We start from the raw sequence: 19,207 nt of genomic DNA on the forward strand, positions 1-19,207 counted from the left end.
TAATATATTTTATTTAATTGATTATATCTAAAGTATTATTTCAGCATATAATTAACATAAAAAGCAGAGATGTTTTACATTTCTTTTTTTCACACAAAGTTCTTAAACTCTGGTGTATATTTTGTACTTAGAGCATAAGTACAGCAACATTTCAAGTGCTTATTAGTCACATGTGGCTACTCCATTGGATAGCATAGCTTTTTAATATATAGTATATGGAATACAGTGCAGAAAATGCTTATATTAAACATAGAATTAACTTTTTTGCATGTTGGTCAATATCCTGAAGTTTAGAGTCAGTAGTCCTAAAGTCCTGTCTCTGTCATTTACTGAATGATTTTATGCAGTTTCTTAACATCCGTTAACCTCTTACCTAACTAGGAATTTAATAATACTCATATGAGAACATTTGTTAGGATTTATTGAAGTATTAAATGTAAGTTACTTTGTTCATTGCATGTAGTGTGAGCGCTTTATTAGTGTCAGCTTTTTAAATTTAAAATAAATACAAAATAATGTTTTACTCAGAATTTTCTTTGCAATTAGGAAGTAATGCTATGATTGTTTATATAAACAGCAGTTTGCATCCAGTGCTATTACCTTCGGATGTTTTTGATCAACCACAACCTGTAGGTAATAAAAAAATTGAATTCCATATATCTACCGACATGCCAGCTGCATTTAAGAAAGATTTAGAAAAGGAACAAAATTGTGAAGAACAAAATTGTGGTAAGCATATTTTAGTTCTTTAATATGCTATGTGAAAATTCTTCTCAATCAGGTTTTTGTATTAGAATTAAATTTCATATGTGTTTCAGTATTCTAGTGTTTGTGAACTGTATTTAAAATATGCAATTCTATTACCCATTTTATTTATTTATTTGTTTATTTATTTATTTATTTATTTTTTGGTGGCGGAGGTAATTAGGTTTATTTGTTTGTTTGTTCTTAGAGGAGGCACTGAGGATTGAAACCAGGACCTCATGCATGCTAAACATGTTCTCTACCACTTGAGCTATACCCTCTCTACCCTTATTACCCATTTTAAACTTTTTTATATAACTAAAATTGTTGCTTAATGGTTAAGATTGTCACTGTTACCTTTTGCTAGTAATGAACTTTAGGGTGAAATTTAGCCTGATTTTTGCTGCTGTTTACACTAAAATAGAAGAGTTTTTTGTATTGATAATTTTTCATAGCTTGTTAAATGCGATGTTCTCTTGTTTTATTAATATAAGTGTATTATTGGTTAGGAAGACAAGCAGTGTGAATCTTGTGAGTGGTAGATTCTATGTAATTTTTTTTGTTTGTTTAAAGGACATAGAAGATTATTTGCCAAGATACTATTCTTAAGTTTAAGGATAATGTATTGAAATTACAGATATTCTATTTGCTCATTTTAAACATTAATATGATATTGTATTATAATAGCATTTGTTTGTTCTTAATTTTTAAACTGCAGAAATAATACTTAATAGAAAATGTAATCAAAACAGGAGCATTGAAAATTTTCAGAAGTTAACACCTCAAACCCCACTGTTCCATTCCTCACTATTTAGAGATAACCATTGTTAATAATTTGGTATGAAGTTAGTCCTTCCAGATCTTATTCTATACTTGCAAAAAACATTTTATTTTCCCTTTCTTTTTGTTAAATATCATAGGTTACTTTTTATGGCTGCATAATATTCCATAGTATAGTTATATCAATCTTTATTTAATCATGTTCTATTGATAGAAGTTGAGGTTGTTTCCATTTTTTATTATTACAGAAAATACTGGAATATACATTTTTGTACATATATCTTTGAGCACTTGTGTGAATATAGGATAGAGTTCTAGTAAGTATTGCAAATATACTGAGTGACAAACTAACTGGTTTTAATTCCTATCTCTTTGATGGTTAGTTAGAATGCATTGTCCTTTCAGATAGCTCCTTTTTTGTTTGTTTCAATTTTTATATTTTTCTTTTTGTATTTTTTTTTCTTACGGTTAATCAGCCTTTGACACAAACTTTTTTTAAGCTTAATTTACTCAAGAAATTAGACCTTTATGAGAGGGGCACAATCATCCCATTCTGCATCAGTGTAAAGTGATGCTGAAGTAACAGTGAAAACAATTTTAAAAGTGTTTCTATTGATGTCTTTAGGCCACAAGAGATCTGTTTGTACAATTTTTTTTTACATTAGGAGGAGACTTTTACAGTCCTAAATGTGGCATATTATTTGCACCATTTTTCACAGCTTTTTTAGGATTTTGTTGTTGTTTTTTTTTTTTTTCAGGTAGTACACTAGAATTTTTCTAGTGAATGTTTAATCTCATCCTTCCCAACCTTCTCCCCCAAGCCAATTTAATTTTTGCTAAAGCTAAAATTCATATTTTCTGAGTGAAATCCATTATGTTGCTAAATCTAAAATTAAAAATTCACAATGTGTTTAACTTTTCCTAATTGAATGAATAATTCATTGTGCAAATACTTGTTTTTCCTTACTTCTTGCAGGACCACAGTTATTTTTGGGTTGAGGGGGCTTTTTTTTGTTTTTCTGAGGTTTTTTGGTGGGGAGAGGTATAATGGCTTTTTTTTTTTTTTTTCAGTATCCCTAATGGAAATGTCCTATTTTTCATCTTCATGTTACAGTGGCAGAGTTGAATAGTCATGACAGAAACCATATGGCCGGCAAAGCCTAAAATATATACTATTTGAACCTTTATAGAAGTTTGCTTACCTCTGTTTCAAAGCATTGAGAAAAACACCGAAAGAATTTTAGTGCTAAAAGATACCTTAAAAATTTAAAATAGAAAACAAAAACTATTTTGAAGGGAGGAATTTTTAATGGCTCATGTCAATATTAACTCTTAGATGTACCTGCTACTGAAGTTGATGCATCCAGTACAGGATTTGGAAAAATCTTTCCAAAACCAAATTTGAACACTGCAGAGGAGGTTAAAGAAGACTCTGATGAGATGCCATCAGAATGTATTTCTAGAAGGGAATTGGAAAAGGGAAGAATTTCTAGAGAAGGTAAGTTCATGAATTCTGCCTTTGGCCCTTCAGAAGCAAAATAAATCTTTCCTTTTGTTTACTTTAATTAAAGCACATACTTCAAAACATGTCTTCAGTTAATGTTTTTAATAACTGCTTTTGGTGATGTACTTCTTTATAGGGAGGAAAGTGTCTCTCATTACGATATTTCCAGTCTATATTTGCTTAGAAAGATGTTTTGTTTTCATTCTTGAAACTTTTATATGACATCTTAACTCAGTGTGACCCACAGTCTGGAGTTCTTTATTCTGGATATAGTTGATCAACCATCACAATACCATGTCTGAGATGTATGCAAAGCAGTTGTTTGTCTAAAAAAACAGTTCTAATTATTGATGATTAAAAGCCTGTGTTTATGAATTTCATCTCTAAACATGGATTTTTCCTGTTTTAGTATATTTTAGGAAAATATTTAGGGGTTTTAGATTGACACTGTAACATGTAATTTTTCCTGTAATAATGAGAAATAGACTTGCAACTAGCATTTTTGCTTAAAATACCTAGTTGTAATGAACAGACTATTGACACTAAATAAGAGTAGCTGTATAGAGATTCAGAAGCCCAGTTTGTCTGAAATACTTGATTATTACATTTGAGTACTTCATCTTACATTTGAATATATTGGTGCATGGTAGTTTGGGAGATTGACTTTAAAACAATTACACAAATAATTGATAACATCTTAATTTGCTTCAATCTTTTTTATAAAGTAACTAACTCATCTTAAAGTTAAGCTTTAAAGAGTTTTAATTCTAAATATTTTACTAGATAAATTTTAGTTACTCTAGATGCTTGAAATTTTTAAATTTACTTTCATATTATCATTTAGATTTTTAATGGTTATTTTTATCCTGTTAGTAACATTGCCATTAATTTTTATGGTTTTATTATTTTCATAATTCTTATTTTGTCTATTTAACAATTATATTTGAATGTCATAGTTTTTCTTTGAAAAATTTGAAGCTGTCAATTTTAAATCCCTGTTCTGTTTTGTTTTTATATAAGAAATGGAAACACTTTCGGTTTTTAGAAGTTATGAACCTGGTGAACCAAACTGTAGAATTTATGTAAAGAATTTAGCTAGACATGTTCAAGAAAAGGTAAGTTGAAATTTATAAATTGGTTTTATTATTTTACATATTTTTTTCTGAATGTCCTTATAAATCTGTTCCTTGTTGAAATTCTAGGACCTTAAATTTATTTTTGGAAGATATGTTGACTTTTCATCAGAAACACAACGGATAATGTGAGTAGCATTTATATTTGCAAATTATGTTATGTTTATGATTCATAAATGATTTATAAAACTAATGTTTGGAGGTAGAATTTCGTGCTTTAAAATTTTTTAATTAGTTAACTCCAAAGTATGTATGATCATGGCCATATAAATTAGAAGTAAAGAAAATTAGAAAAGATACAGAGAGAGACTTTTGAATGAAGGTAAAGCAGAAATGACTCTTAACTAGTTAATTGTGCTTGGATCTTCATGTAAAACTAATATTTTTAAAATCTTACCTGAACTATGTACCTTTTAGATAGGCGTGCACAAGGAGCATCATCTCTTATAATTGTCCTTTTTTTATTCATTAGTAACAGATATCTCTTAACAGGATACCAAAAGTTTCTTTTGCTGGCCGTGCAAAGTACTGGCCCTTTTTCTTCTTGCTGCCTTTGAATCATGATTATAATGAAAACAGTAAAAATTTTAAAAATATATGAAATTTATATGTATATCACATAGATATGTAAATATAAGTATCGTGTGTGTATATGTATATATATCATGTGTACAGATACATACATATATGTATTACATACATTCTATTTCTAATATTGCCTGCCACTAGAATTAGAGAAGAAAAATAATTCTATATTAAGAAAGCTGTGCACATCAGAGTGATAGATTAGTAATTATTTCCTGTGGGATAGTCATATGAAGTTTTTAGGAAAAAAAATTTTACTGCATTTTTCCATACTTTTAAAGTTTATATGCTTTTGCTAGTTTCATAGACTGTCTAAATGGTAGGCAATACTTTAATTGTAAATTACAGTCTTTTTTAAAGTAGTTTTGAGTATAGTTTTTTCCCCCGAAATGTTCAAAAATGAGTACACTGGGAAATAATAGAGGACTACACTTGGAATACAGAAATCTGGTTTGTGTTTTTGTCTTTAACTTCAGCTATGACCTGTGTGACCTTGAAGTCGCTTAGTCTCTATAGTCATCATCACACTTACATTGCCTGCTTAATTTTAGAACAGAATATAAAATAAAATTTTAGAAAGACTGAGTAATTAATGTGCTAATCAGACAGTAAAGTCATTTTTATTCTGAAAGAGCAAAATTTTAAATTGTTCAACATTCCCATTCACTTCATCAAAGTTCTTTGACATTCTTTGAGTCAAAACCATTCTTTTCTTTCTTGTCCTCTTTCTAGGTTTGATATACGCTTGATGAAAGAAGGTCGCATGAAAGGACAAGCTTTCATTGGACTTCCAAATGAAAAAGCAGCAGCAAAAGCATTAAAGGAAGCTAATGGATATGTTCTTTTTGGAAAACCTATGGTGGTTGTATCCTTCAAATTAATGTGTTCCAAAACTGTAGTTTTTAGGAGTAAGGGTATAAATTGAAACCAATTTTTATATTATCCTTTAGAAATCTCAACCACTGGCATTCTAGCTTGAGAATACTCAGTTATAAATATATTTAGTTGAGCCAGATGACGTTATTTAGATTTTTATTGGAAAATAAATATGAGGTTATTGAAATTCAGCTAAGTCTAAACATTTTACTTAATACAGCTTAAAAGTACATGCATACTCATGCTAGGCATACTACAGTATCCAGAAGTACATTTGGTGTCATTAAAGAGAGGACTTACTGTAGTTTTACTATTTTATATTTTATTATATTATAATTCATATTTGTGTTTGAAGACTTTAATTACCAAAATATATCATTAATTAATGATCCTACTTCCAGCAGCAATTTAACCATCCTACTTTCAGCAGTTAATGCAGAATCAAACTATAAATCTTGTTGTAAATGAAGGAGTAAAGGCCCAGGTGTAAAAAATGACTATGAAAGAAAAGATAAATTTTTTTACTTCTTCCCAGATCATGGACAGCTAGAAGACAGTCAACAAATACTCGACAAATGACTAAGAGTAGGAAGACAAATATAAAGTTAAATTAAAAACTGTCCTCCTACCCTGAATTAGGATGTTCTTGATAATTATATAGGAAAGATTACTTTCATGTTTGTGAAGGAAACCTTAATTTTTAAATACTAGCAGTTTGCTCGATCTGCTCGACCAAAACAAGATTCTAAAGATGGAAAAAGAAAATGTTAAAAATTAGTAAGGTAAGTGTGGAGATAGAATAAAAAAAGGACAGAACTTTCTTGGAATAAAATTAAGGAAGGATAAAAGCCTGATAGAATAGTAATTCATATATTTCCCAACGTTTTTAAAGGATCCATCCCTGTGTCTCTGTCTTTGTATGTATAACTATGCAGTTAATGCCCATTAAACCTCACAATTATAACCACAGAACAAAGCCCATTTGTATGTCAAAGTTAAGTTTGTAGAATGAATTTTTTAAGGGCAAAGTGTCTTTATTAGTCTTTATTTACGTTTTCTTCCTAGAGTAAAGGAGTAGTTCTTAAATTTTAATGTGTATTATAATCACTTAGAGGGCTTGCTAAAACAGATTACTGAGTTTCCTCTCAACCTCCATCCAGAGTTTCTGATTTCAGTACGTCTGTGTTGGGTAGGGCCTTGGTAACCAATCATCCCAGTTTTCCTGTGATTAGAGGCTTTCTAAGACACTGGACTTTTTAATACTAACACTGAGAAAGTATCTGCTGAGCCAAGAGAAGTTGGTTAACCTTGGTGGGACCTGAGAATTTGTCTTGCTAATGACTAATTACACACTTAACAAATACATACTTTTTTTGAGGAGCAAAGTCTTTTGTTTTTCAAATAAGTAATTTTAATTCATACTTAAGTAATTTAGTGATTAAAATGGTAGAATTAAGCATTTTAAACTTAAAAGCTTATGTCCCATTGTTTGATTTAAGAAAGATGAGTGTATATATATTCCTTTTTAAATTTTTTTCTTAATCTCTCTGCCCTAGTATGCTGAAAGAACATGAAGTAAATGGGCCAAAATTACTGATGGTTAAGCTGAAAAAATTATATGAAAATTTTGCTTAGTGTTTATTTCTTTTGGGAGGCACCTTGAATATTTGAGTGTATTTGTTGTACAGTATCATACTGCTGTAGTCAGAAGTCTTACAAATACCTTAGAAGAACAGATGAAAATAAACAATTTTCAGTGTGTGTTTTAAAAAGTCATTTATTTGTAAATTTAAGTTGAAAAGTGAGGAAAAAACAATTAAACTGCATTCTGCTGTTCTTCTTTAGAAGCATTCCTGCGTAAATACTGCTGTAACACTGTCATACAAAGTGTATCCTTTCTTGTTGTATCCTTTTTTGGGGCAGTGTTTTTTTGATTTTCCTAGAAATGTTTTGTCTCTCCCCTACCCATGGATCCAGCTTAAGCAATACTTTTTTACAATGTATTGAAATAAAATATTTCTAAAATTATCTGCATCGATTAAACAAATTTTTATGTGATTTTTAGATTTGCTGCTGAATTTTCTATGCTGTCCTTTAGGTTATGTAATTTTTCCAGGGAAAGTTAGTGAATCAAGTCAACTTATTTACTTGGAGAATGTATACATGTGCTTTAACACATATTTTAGTCTTGTTTGTTCTATTTATGTGTTTTCTAAATCTAATTCAGTGACATATTTGCTTTGTTTCATGATGTATGTGGTTTAGGTGTTCTATATAACGTGTTGTAAAATTTGATTGGGGAAAGGGCTTTTTTTTTTTTTTTTTAAGTACATATGTTGAAAGTTTAAATAACTGGATTTAAATGTAAATTCCAAATAAGAATGGCAGACTTTACATCTGAGATTTTATTATTGAAATGTCTTTTGAGATAGTAAGTAGAAATATTTTTTCCTCTCTCTTTTTCTAAACAAAAGGAGTAAGAAAAGGGTAACAGAGAGGAGAAGACATAACTGTTGACTCAGGGTAGCACATTAAGTGGAAAGAAATAATTCTGGTAGGTATGTAAGAGCAGTGGTTTCCAGACTAGTTGATAACTAGAACCACCCAGAACAGTGGTTCTCAATCTTGGCTGCATAATGGAATGACCTGTGGAACTTTAAAAAAATAAATACTGATTAAAAATAATTGTAATAATAATAAACTAAAAAATATTCTGATGTCTAGATTTCTCCCCCAGAGCTTGATTTAATTGGTCTGGATTTCAATATAGATATTAGGTATTTCAAACCTCCCAAAGTTTTGGTTCCCAAAGTTTTGCAACCAGGTTGAGAACCACTGAGGGAGGATTTTTACACATTCCTTAGACTCTCATCCTAGAACTGATAAATCAGAATCTGTGGGATCAGTATCAAGAATTTAATTTGAAAAGATCCCATAGTGATGATAAGGACTGATCAGTTTGGATGTTACTTTGTTAGATTAAAATGGTAAGGTGAACCCAAGAATACCAATCTAACTGTCTCAACTTTTATAAGTAGGAAAATAAATAGGGAAAGCATTGGAGCCTCTATGTGTCTTTCTTTTAAATCCTGCTATTAATACTATGAAACAATGCAGAATTCTATTAATAATTATTGTCACTTTAAGAGTACCAAAAGTTATAGATACTGAAATTGTTGTTGCTTTTTTCTTCAGGCACAAAGTGTTTTTTTTTTTTTTAATGTTACCAGTTTCTGTATAAGCTGTTTATTTAGACAATTAAAATTTTGTTGTACTGACATGATTCACTAATTTTCTGAATATAAATGTTCTAACTTTTAGTTATTTTAAAATTAATGTAGTTTTATATATTCATTATTTTTAATGAATTTTTATGGTGTTTTAGGTTCCTTTTGAATTCCATATTTTTCAAGTGCTTTCCAACTTTGAGGAGACGAAATTGACTACCTGGACTATGGAACTGTGCGTAACAGCTTTTAAAGTGTATTTAAAAATTAAATCTATATGCATTTAAATCAGTTTATTAGAGACATATCACAAGTATTTTAATCATCTTCCTCATATATAATAAATTATTTTCTTTCCAATAAAAATATGTTCTTAATTTTTCTTTATGTTTCATAAATCAAGGAAAGTATAATTTGATAATTACATAAAATTTCTTATAAAGGTAATTTTATAACACTAAATATAAATTTTCTTTTATGATTACAAATACTGCTTTTTTCATTCTTACATGGATACTACTGATGTGGTCACTTATTTAACATACTTTTCTTTTTTTAATAGTAATCTTATTTCTTCTAATTATTTTAGGAGTGACTTTGTTTGGCTATGAATTTTGATGATTGTTTTGTTGCTGTTGATAAATTTGGTTTTTTTAGTAGTGGGGAATTTTTCGCAGGTTAGGAAATTTGTATCCTTGCCCTAACTCAGTCTTCAATATTTGTGCCTGCCAGTCTGTCAGAATGTCATTCAGTGGTATGTTTCCCACATGAAATTATTCTGCTTCCTTGGTGAAATTAATTTCAGGTATATGTAAGTAGGAAAACTTTGATATGTTTTATTTAATTTGTTCTGATCGACATTCTACTGTGGGTATATAATAACAGTTTTACTTTAGAGTCACTTAGGTCTTCTTGAAATGATGTTGTGAATCACAGCTTCTTCCCCATTACTCATAGCTTTGTGAAAATAAGGTAAATTAAAATTTTAAAGATAGGCATTAGAAGAATCGAGAAATAAACCCTGAAACATGCTAATGTTTAGCTATCAAGTGGTAAGAAAACATTAAAGAAGAATGATTAGGAATAGGTAGAACCAAATGGAGAAAGACTCTGGAAGGGGTGATTAAATATGTCAGATCTGTTGATGATGCAAGAAAGATGAGTTCTGAAGACAACACTGTTAAGGAGTCGAGGTCTCTCAGGGAATAGCGAAATGGGCTATTAAAATAAGGGGATATAATATCAAGAAGGTTTTTGTTTTTATTTTGTTTTATAAAGATTGAAGATATAGCAGGTTTATATGTTAATTGGACTAATATAGTAGAGAACAAAACAAAACAAAATAAAACAATGCAAGAGGGGAATATTGCTGGAGCCATAGATGTGATGTACAAGTAGAAGGGTTGGTTTTTAAGATAGATGTGTAAACAACTCATTAATAGCAATGAAAAGAAGGACAGATTATATAGGTCTAGATATTTGTAATTTGGTTTATATAAAAGGAGCATATAAAAGCTTTATATTTTCTCAGTGAAGTAGGAAACAAGGACTTGAAGAGGGAAGAAGTGTTGGGGAAAAATGTATTGGATTGAGGAAAGAAAAGATGTAAAATAAATACTTAGGAAAGTGAGAGAATGAATAGACTCTTAGAAATTGTTTGATAGTACTTAAAGTGCCTACTTGAAGTCCACAGTTGTTAATTTAAGAGAGACCAGTCAACATGGTTTTATGTTTTTTTCTCAAGTTATATTTAGCCTTGGTGCTGTCATTTTATAGGCACAGAGTCAAATTTAACCAAAGTTGAAATTTTCCCAGGCAGATACAACAAAGAGAACGAAAAAGGTGATATAATCAAGGACATGATTATAAAGGAGGGACATGGAAAGTAATCTGGTGAAGAGCAAAGTGGGAAGATGAAGGAGTTGAGGCACAGTGAGGAAATGGTATGATCCATTGAGATTGCAGTATGGTTGAATGTGTGTTGTAGTTGTTTACTAGATGTAGAAACTAGAAATTTGGAAGGTTAAAATAAGAGTAAGGGACTGAAATTGATAATATTAGAGTAATTAGTGGACTAAATTGTGAACACGGTAATTGAGTGAAAGCAAAGTCATAGAAAGAGATGAATTCAAGAAATAGGGAAACTCGGATATTGAAAGGATCATCTAAGTGGATTTTGAAACTGTCGAGAATTATGGCAGAAGTAGTGAGCCAAAAGCTAAATAAAATTATTCCCCAGAGTGTGTAAATCTGTCAGGTATGCAAAAGAAGAATTAAAAAAAAAAAAAAAAAAAAAGCTCTGCAGTCCTCATCCTGCCACAGTGACAAATTCAGCTAGTTTACTGAGAAATAATGTGTTACAGTGGTTTTGTAGGTATAGGTTCTAAATTAAAATCTTATGTCTATAGCTTAATTGCTTTATGACTTTGGGCAAGTTCTCTACCTTTTTATTAGTTTCCCTGGAAAGTTATAAAGGTAATTAGATAAATATAAAATACTTAACACAAGTCTGGTGTATATATACACACACACACACACACACACACACATATACGTATATGTATATATATATACGTATATGTGTGTGTGTGTATAGAGGGAGAGAGAGAGTGTGTCAAGTTTTCAGTAAACTTTAGCTCTCATGGTAGTGGTTGTGGTGCTTCTCAACTCACCCGAATTCCAAAGGTGATGTAAAAGTTCTGAGGTTAGGTAAAACTTCAGTCATCTTTCCACCTTGATTATCACTGAGATACCCAGATGCTTCCTTGCCACACATAGGGAACATGAGACTATTTAACAAGTTTAGTTGTTTCTTTGGTGTCAAGTAATTAACCTCTTTATGGATAAGGCACATTCAAACCCCATGACTACTTCATAAACTGAGCATGTGACCCAGACAAGTACAGTTAGAAGGATTTCTAGGGCTTGTACAGAAATGCCCCCACCTGCCCCCATAGAGCTCTGCCTGGAGCCATTAACCATTATCCTGACAGTTATCCTGGTGATAGCTTTTTGCCATTATCCATGAGTTTAAAAGGAAAATAATTGTGGAGATGGAGAAGTAAATACTTGTAATTTGATCCCATAGCAAAAGCCCTAATAGCTAGTCATTGAATTTTTCAGTTACTTTAAACAATAGGTACCTTTTTCCTTTTGCTGGAGGGATTCTGCTTGCTCTGGCCAAGTGTGGGTCAAATATGTCACCTCTGAGGCAAGAAGTAAAGTTTCATGTGAACCACATGAAATGAGAGTTCAGAATGGGCTTGTACTGTAAAGGAAAAGCATAACATTGTGAAATCAAAGACAAAGTTAGGTAGCCAAAAGCAAATGTTTTACTGCAGTATACAGTATATAAAATTCATATTGCCATGTGGTGGTTTTCCATATATGCCTTTTACAGAGTCTGTGACTACTAACTATAAAGCGAAGGAGGCTCCTAGGGTGTAGAATTTAAGGAGGCGTACACTTTCAGAGTGTACACCTCACCCTACAACCTACCCTAGTCATGGCACTGCCTCCTGCTGTATTAGTAACATGAACAGAATCAGCATGATCCAGATTAGGTAAACCACCAAACAAAAAGCAGTAGCATTCAAGTTACTGTTTTAGATGATTTGGAAAGTATTTGCTGTGCAAATGAGATTCCTTCAAAATCAATGTTAAGAGATTAAGACTCTTGAATCACTGAGCTATACCCTCCCCCCTATTTTGGCTAAATCTTGACGTCTGTTAAATCTGGGTCTTGGGATATTGGGTCTGTTATTTTTTTTTTCTACCCTTTTTTCTGTATAATATGACTAATATACCACATCTTAAATGAAAAATAAAATAATGAAACATCTCTAGTCCAGTGTTTCTTAGCCATTATTTGCCTTCTTCCCTACCAGGAGAATTTTTAGACACTTATTTTCCTAATCATTCCTCATGAAATTTTAATACCACAATATGCTGTTATGTATTTTTTTGAACTGTGTATCTGTCCTTATGTATAAAAAGAAGATTTTTCTTCCTACCCCATCCCAAGAACTAAATAACTGAATCATTTGGAAGACACGTGATTGTATCATGAAACATTTACAAGTTCAAAACTTTCACAAATCATGCAGTGTATATTCTCTGATCTTAGCTGGATTAAACCAGATAATGGTAAGAGAAAAATCTGAAAAATATCTGAGTTCCTAGAACACACTTCTAAATTATATATAGATCAAAACAAAATTTTAAGAGGAATTAGAAAATACTTGAATGAAAATACAGAATCAACATTTGGAGTATACAACCAGCTGAAGTTTTTAAAGAGAATTTGCATACACTAGAAAAGAAGAAAAATAACAGATTTAACCTTCTACCTTAAGGAACTAGAAACTAAGAAGAATAAATTAAACACAGAGCAAGCAGAACAAGGAAATAATAAAATGAAACTTAAATCAATGAGCTTGTAAACAGAAAACAGTAGAAAATATCATTGGAAACAGAACTAGTTCCTGATAACATCAATACAGTTGAAAAAGTTCTTGCCTAATTCCAAAGAAAAAAGACCCTCCCCAACATCATAAGAAGATGAATTCCTTTCAGACGTCTGTCCATATAGTAAAATAAGGTATAAGAAAACTATATACCGCTATTTCTCATGCATATAGATACAGAAATTCTCAATAAAATATTAGTAAGTTGAATCAAGCAATATGTAAAAAGAATTATAAATCATGATCAAGTGAAGTTTATCTTGGGAAATGTTGGTTTATTGAAACTTAAATCAATAAATGTAGTTCACCTTATCAACAGACTAAATAAGAAAAAGCATATGATCATAATAAATGAAAGAAAAGCATTTGACAAAATTAAACATCCATTCTTAATACTCAGTAAGCTGGGAATAGAAAAGAGCTTCCTCAAGCTAAAAGTGAGTGCAAAACCTCTAGCTATCCTAATACTTAATGGTTAAAGGCCAAATGTTTTTCCCCTAAGAAAAGGGAAAACAAGGCATGGAAATGCACACTTCGCTGCTCCTATTCAACATCTAATTGACAGCCAGTGCATAAAGTGAAAAAGAAAAAAAGCTATACAGATTAGAAATTAAGAAATAAAACTTCCTATTCAGAGATGATGTGATTATGTAGAAAATCCTAAAGAACTAAAAGGCTCCTGCAACTAAGTGAGGTAAACAGGTTGTAAGATTAAAAGTAAGTATGTAGAAATCAGTTGTACTTCTATACACTAGTAATGAGCAACTAGACATTGAATTTTTTTTTCTACAGTTACCATTTGCAATAGCAACAGATCTGAATAATTAGGTATAAATTTACCAAAATATGTACTAGATTTGTATGCTGAAGACCCACCAAATAAAAACTGAAGTCCTAATTAGAGAAATGCTGTGTGCATGTTTCAGAAGATGATTTTTATGTCACCTCTTTCTAAATAGATTTATTTCAAATTAATTCTAACAGGATATTTTGTTAATATTGCCAAGTTGACGGAAAAAGGAACAGAACTAGTGAAGCCAGCACAACTTTGAAAATCAAAACGAAACAAAATTATATGACTTTGATTACATAATTCTATGACATTATAAAGCTAGAATGAATAACATATCTTGGTATTTGGTAGAAGAATAGATATGTAGATCACTGGAAGAGAAAAATCCAGAAATAGACCCACACATGTATGGTAAATTAACTTTGGACAAAAATAAGGCAATTCAGTAGAAAAAGGATAGTCATTTAATATAAGAGGCTAGGATAATTGGACACCTGTATACCCCTACTCCCCTAAAAAAGAACCTCAAAATATTTCTCTCACACAAAAACTTAATCAGAATAAATTATAGATCCAAATGTAAAATGTAAAACTATAAAAATTATAGGAAAATATGTATTACCTTACTTACACAAGTTCTCATATACAAAACCAAAAGTTTGATCCATTAAAAAAAATAAATTGGACTTCACCAAATAAAAATCCTGCATTCAAAAGACACGAATAAAAATGAAAAGGCAAGCCAGACTGGGAAAAGCTTTTGGAAAGCATATATTTGAAAAAGTATATCCAGAATACATAAAAAACTTAAAACCTTGAGAAAACAAATCAGAAAACCCAGAAATGACCAATAAATCTGAAGACACTTCACCAAAGATTTACAGATGGTAAACTCATGAAATGTTGCTCAACATCACCAGCCATTAGACAAATGCTAAATACAGCCGCAATAAGATGGCACCACACATCTATTGGAATGGCTTAAGATAAATCCTAATAACAAAAATTGTCAAGAATGTGGAGCAAGTACAGCTCTCATCGATAGGGAAAGTACAAAATGGTACACCTGCTTTGCAAAACAGTTTTGAGAACTTTGTTAAAAACGTACACTTATGTGTGACCTACCCATGACACATAAGTATTTATCCAAGACCAACAACAACAAAAAAACTATGTCCACATGAAAATCTATACATAAGAGAATTCTGGCAAGATGATGGAGTAGGAAGTACCAGGAATCCATCTCCCTACCAGTAGACAGTTGCACTGGCAGATTCTGTCTGATACCACTGTTTTGGAACTCTGGTGTCTAAAAGGCTTGCAACTTCCAGGAGAAGTCTTGGACAGTAAATTGTAGTTGATTTAGGGCTGTTTCATCTCAGTGTAGTAGCAGCTACCCAACCCCAACCATGTGGCAGGCAGCCATGTATGTATCCTAGAGCAGCTTACACATAGCTGGGGGGGAGACAGGCAAAAGGACCATAAGCTCTAGATCTATGCTCTAATCATTAATTGCTGCTTTTTATCACAGAAGTGCAAAGAGGTTGGCAGCCAAGGGTGTTGTACCTCTCATTTTTGTAAGCCATCCCTCCAAACCACTGATTAAGTGACTTCTAGGGGAATAATAGGGCAGTAGCTCTATTTTTCCCTCCCTCTTTATTTTTCTTTTTCCCCTTTGGGAGCTAGACATGCTTAAAAACTAGGACATTGAAAAACAACTGCACATATGGGGAAAATTAGAAATTGACCGCTAATCCCAGGGAAAGGTGCAAAAATCTGAGAAGACCTTAGATTTCACACTGAGGCTGATCCTTGGCACAGAAATGACATATAGCAATCAAAAAAAAAAAAAAAAAACCAACAACAATTAAAAAAAAAAAAAAAAACCGGTAAACTCCGTGGAAGGGGGAGAATGTGAATTTCAGAGTTACCATATTGTTAAATTCAAATGTTCACTTTTCAGCGACAACAAAAATTACAAAGCGTACAAAGGGACAGGAAAGTATATGACTAATTCAGAAAAACAAACAAATTTATCCTTGAAGAAGACCTAATGGCAGACATACTACACAAAAACTTTAAAATAACTGTTCTAAATATGCTCGAGGAACTAACAGAAAATGTGGAGAAATGTGGAGGAAGTGAAAGAAAAACTGTATGGATAAAATGTAAATATTGATCGGTAGCAAATCTGAAAAGAAACCAAAAATTTCTGGAGCTGAAAAGTACAGTAATTGAAATGAAAAATTCACTAGAGGGATTCCAAGGAAGATTTGAGTATATGGAATAAAGAATCAGTGAACTTAAGACAAAGAAAATAGGACAATGGAAATGATCAAGTCTGAGGAACTGACAAAAAGATTAAAGAAAAGTGAACGTAGCCTAAGAATCTTACGGAAAACCATCAAGCAAACCAACCTACACACCATGGGATACTGAGGAGAGGGAAAGAAAGTGAATATTTGAAGAAATAATGGCTGAAAACTTCCTGAATCTGATGAAAGTTGTGAATATTAATATCCAAGAAGTTCAATGAATTCCAAGCAGATAGACTCAAAGAGCCACATCAAGATACAAAACTTACAAAAGGCAGGAGTGAACTATCACATACAAGGGCTTCTCAATAAGAGTATCAGTAAATTTCTCATCAGAAACTTGGAAGGCCAGAGGGAGTAGACTAATATATACAAATTCAACCCGGAATCCTGTATCTGGGAAAACCATTTTTTCAAAAGTGAAGGAGAAATTGACATTCCCAAATAAACAAAGCTCAGTTTGTCACCGCTAGACCTGCCCTACAAGAAATGCTCAAGGGACTGTTCCAGGGTCAAATGAGAGGAAACTAGACAATAATTCAAAGCCATATGGAGAAATACAGATTTCAATAAAGGGAAATACTATGAACAATTTTAAAAGCTAGTATTGTAACAGTGGTATGTTACTATACTTGTTATCTACATGATTTAACAACAGACGACTGTTAGTCTATAAGCTAGTAGTATTTTAACTGGTCTGTAACTCCACGTGTTTTCTACATAATTGAAGGGAGTAATGCATTTAGAATTATGTTTAGGGACACAAAAAAATGTAATTTTGAGGACTTTAAAAACCAAAAGGACTGGAGACATAACTGTAAAGGCAGTTTTTGTATGTTACTGAAATTAATATAAACTTAAGTAAGAACGTTATAATTAAGGATGTTAAATGTAAACTCTATGGTAACCACAAGGAAAAGAGCTACATAATATACACAAACGGAAATGAGAAAGTAACTTAAATATTTTATTACAAAAAATGAACCAAACATAAAAGAAAAACAAAACAACAACAAAAAGCTTTAAGGCATATAGAAAACAAGCAAAATGACAGAAATCAGTCTCCTTTTCAGTAATTAAGTATAAATGAATTAAGCTCTCCAATCTAAACACTAAGATAGGGAGAATGGATTATAATACTTCATCTAACCATCTACTGTCTACAAAAGACATTTGATCAAAGACAAAATAGATGGAAAGTGAAAGTATTGAAAAAGGTAGTCAATGCAAATAGTAACCAAAAGAGAGCAGGGGTGGCTATACTAATATCAAACAAAATAGACTTTAAGTCAAAAAAGGTTATAAGAGACAAAGACGTATATTAATAAAAGTTTCAATAGAGCAAAATCATGTAACAATTATAAACATTTGCACACCTACTGACAGACCATCAAAATATATGAAGCAAAAACTGACAGAGTTGAAGGAAGGAAGACGTGGACAATTCTACAGTAATATTTGGAAACTCCAGGGCTGTAATCATGATAATAGATAGTACAATCAAACAGAAGTAAGGAAATAGAGGACTTTAACACAGTAACCAACTGGATCTAACAGACATGTAGAACACTCTAACCAATAACAACATACATATTTATCTCAAGTGTATGTGAAATATTTTCTGGAGTATGCCATATGTCAGGCCACAAATTTCAATAGATCTTTTCAAAAAGAGGTATACAAAGCATCTTCTCTAGCTATAATGCGATTAAGTTAGAAATCAATAACAGAAGGAAAACTGGAAAATTAACAACAATGTTGAAATTAAATAACATATTCTTGAACAGCCATTGAGTCAGAGAAGAAATCATATGGGAAATTAGAAAATGTTTAGAAATAAAAGCAAAAACAACATGCGAAACCTATGGAATCCATCAAAGTGGTGCTAAGGGAAGAATTTATAGTTACAGTCGCTAACATTAAAAAACAAAGATTTCAGATCAACAAGCTAGCTTTACAACTTAAAGAACTAGAAAAAGAAGAGCAAACTAAACCCAAACTAGCAGAGGAAGGACATAATAAAGCTTAGAGTAGATATAAATGAAACAGAGAATTTAAACATAGTAGAGGAAATTCAATTAAAACAAAAGTTGATTACTCAAAAAAAAAAAAAAACCAACAAAATTGGTGAATCTATAGCTACATGAATGAAGAAGAAAAGACTTCTGAAAAGATCAGAAATGGATGCGAGGACTTTACAGATTTTATGGAAATAAAAAGAATTATAAGAGAGTACTCTACAACAAATTAGAATTACTAGATGAAATGGACAAATTTCTAGAAACAAATGTACTAAGACTAAATTACAAAGAATAGAAATTTGAATAGACCTATAACTAGTAGGGAGACTGAATCAGTGATCAGAAATCTCCCAACACAGATAAGCCCTGAACCCGATGGCTTCACTATTAATTTCTAGAAAACACTTAAGGAAGACTTAACACCAATTCTTATTAAACTTTCACAAATTTGAAGAGGAAGGAAAACTTCAGGGCTGATTCTATGAGGCCAACATTACACTGCTATCAAAACCAAAGACATTACAAGAAAAGAAAACTACAGACCAATATCCCTTATGAATACTGATTTAAAACATCTCAACAAAATGCCAGCAAACCAAATTCAGCAACATATTAAAAGGATTATACATTATGACTACAAGTGATCCATTACTGAAATGCAAGGATGGTTTAACATGAAAATCTATCAAATCTAACAGAATGAAGAACAGAAACTGCTAATGGATCCAGAATGGATACAGAAAAGCATCTGACAAAATTCAGC

General features: G+C 31.4%; 1 protein-coding gene across 6 annotated transcripts in view; it reads left to right on the plus strand.

Moving 5' to 3' along the window:
- Positions 1-19,207, plus strand: part of RNPC3 (RNA binding region (RNP1, RRM) containing 3) — a 51,815-nt gene that overhangs the window by 15,134 nt on the left and 17,474 nt on the right. Inside the window, exons 9-15 of one of the 6 annotated variants that reach the window (XR_004322701.1) lie at positions 578-729; positions 2,861-3,022; positions 4,049-4,143; positions 4,231-4,289; positions 5,479-5,611; positions 6,337-6,404; positions 9,008-9,084. Coding sequence is in view for 4 of the 6 variants with exons in the window: in XM_014566041.2 (XP_014421527.2) it covers positions 578-729; positions 2,861-3,022; positions 4,049-4,143; positions 4,231-4,289; positions 5,479-5,611; positions 6,334-6,393 (661 nt within the window). In the remaining 2 variants the exon portion in view is untranslated. Of the gene's footprint in view, positions 1-577; positions 730-2,860; positions 3,023-4,048; positions 4,144-4,230; positions 4,290-5,478; positions 5,612-6,333; positions 6,405-7,467; positions 7,651-9,007; positions 9,216-19,207 lie in introns of those variants that run through there. The other 5 variants (XR_004322700.1, XM_032487219.1, XM_014566041.2 and 2 more) reach the window with 5 other exon arrangements.

This window comes from Camelus ferus, chromosome 9 (genome assembly GCF_009834535.1).
Source record: "Camelus ferus isolate YT-003-E chromosome 9, BCGSAC_Cfer_1.0, whole genome shotgun sequence".
Taxonomy (NCBI): Eukaryota; Metazoa; Chordata; class Mammalia; order Artiodactyla; family Camelidae; genus Camelus; species Camelus ferus.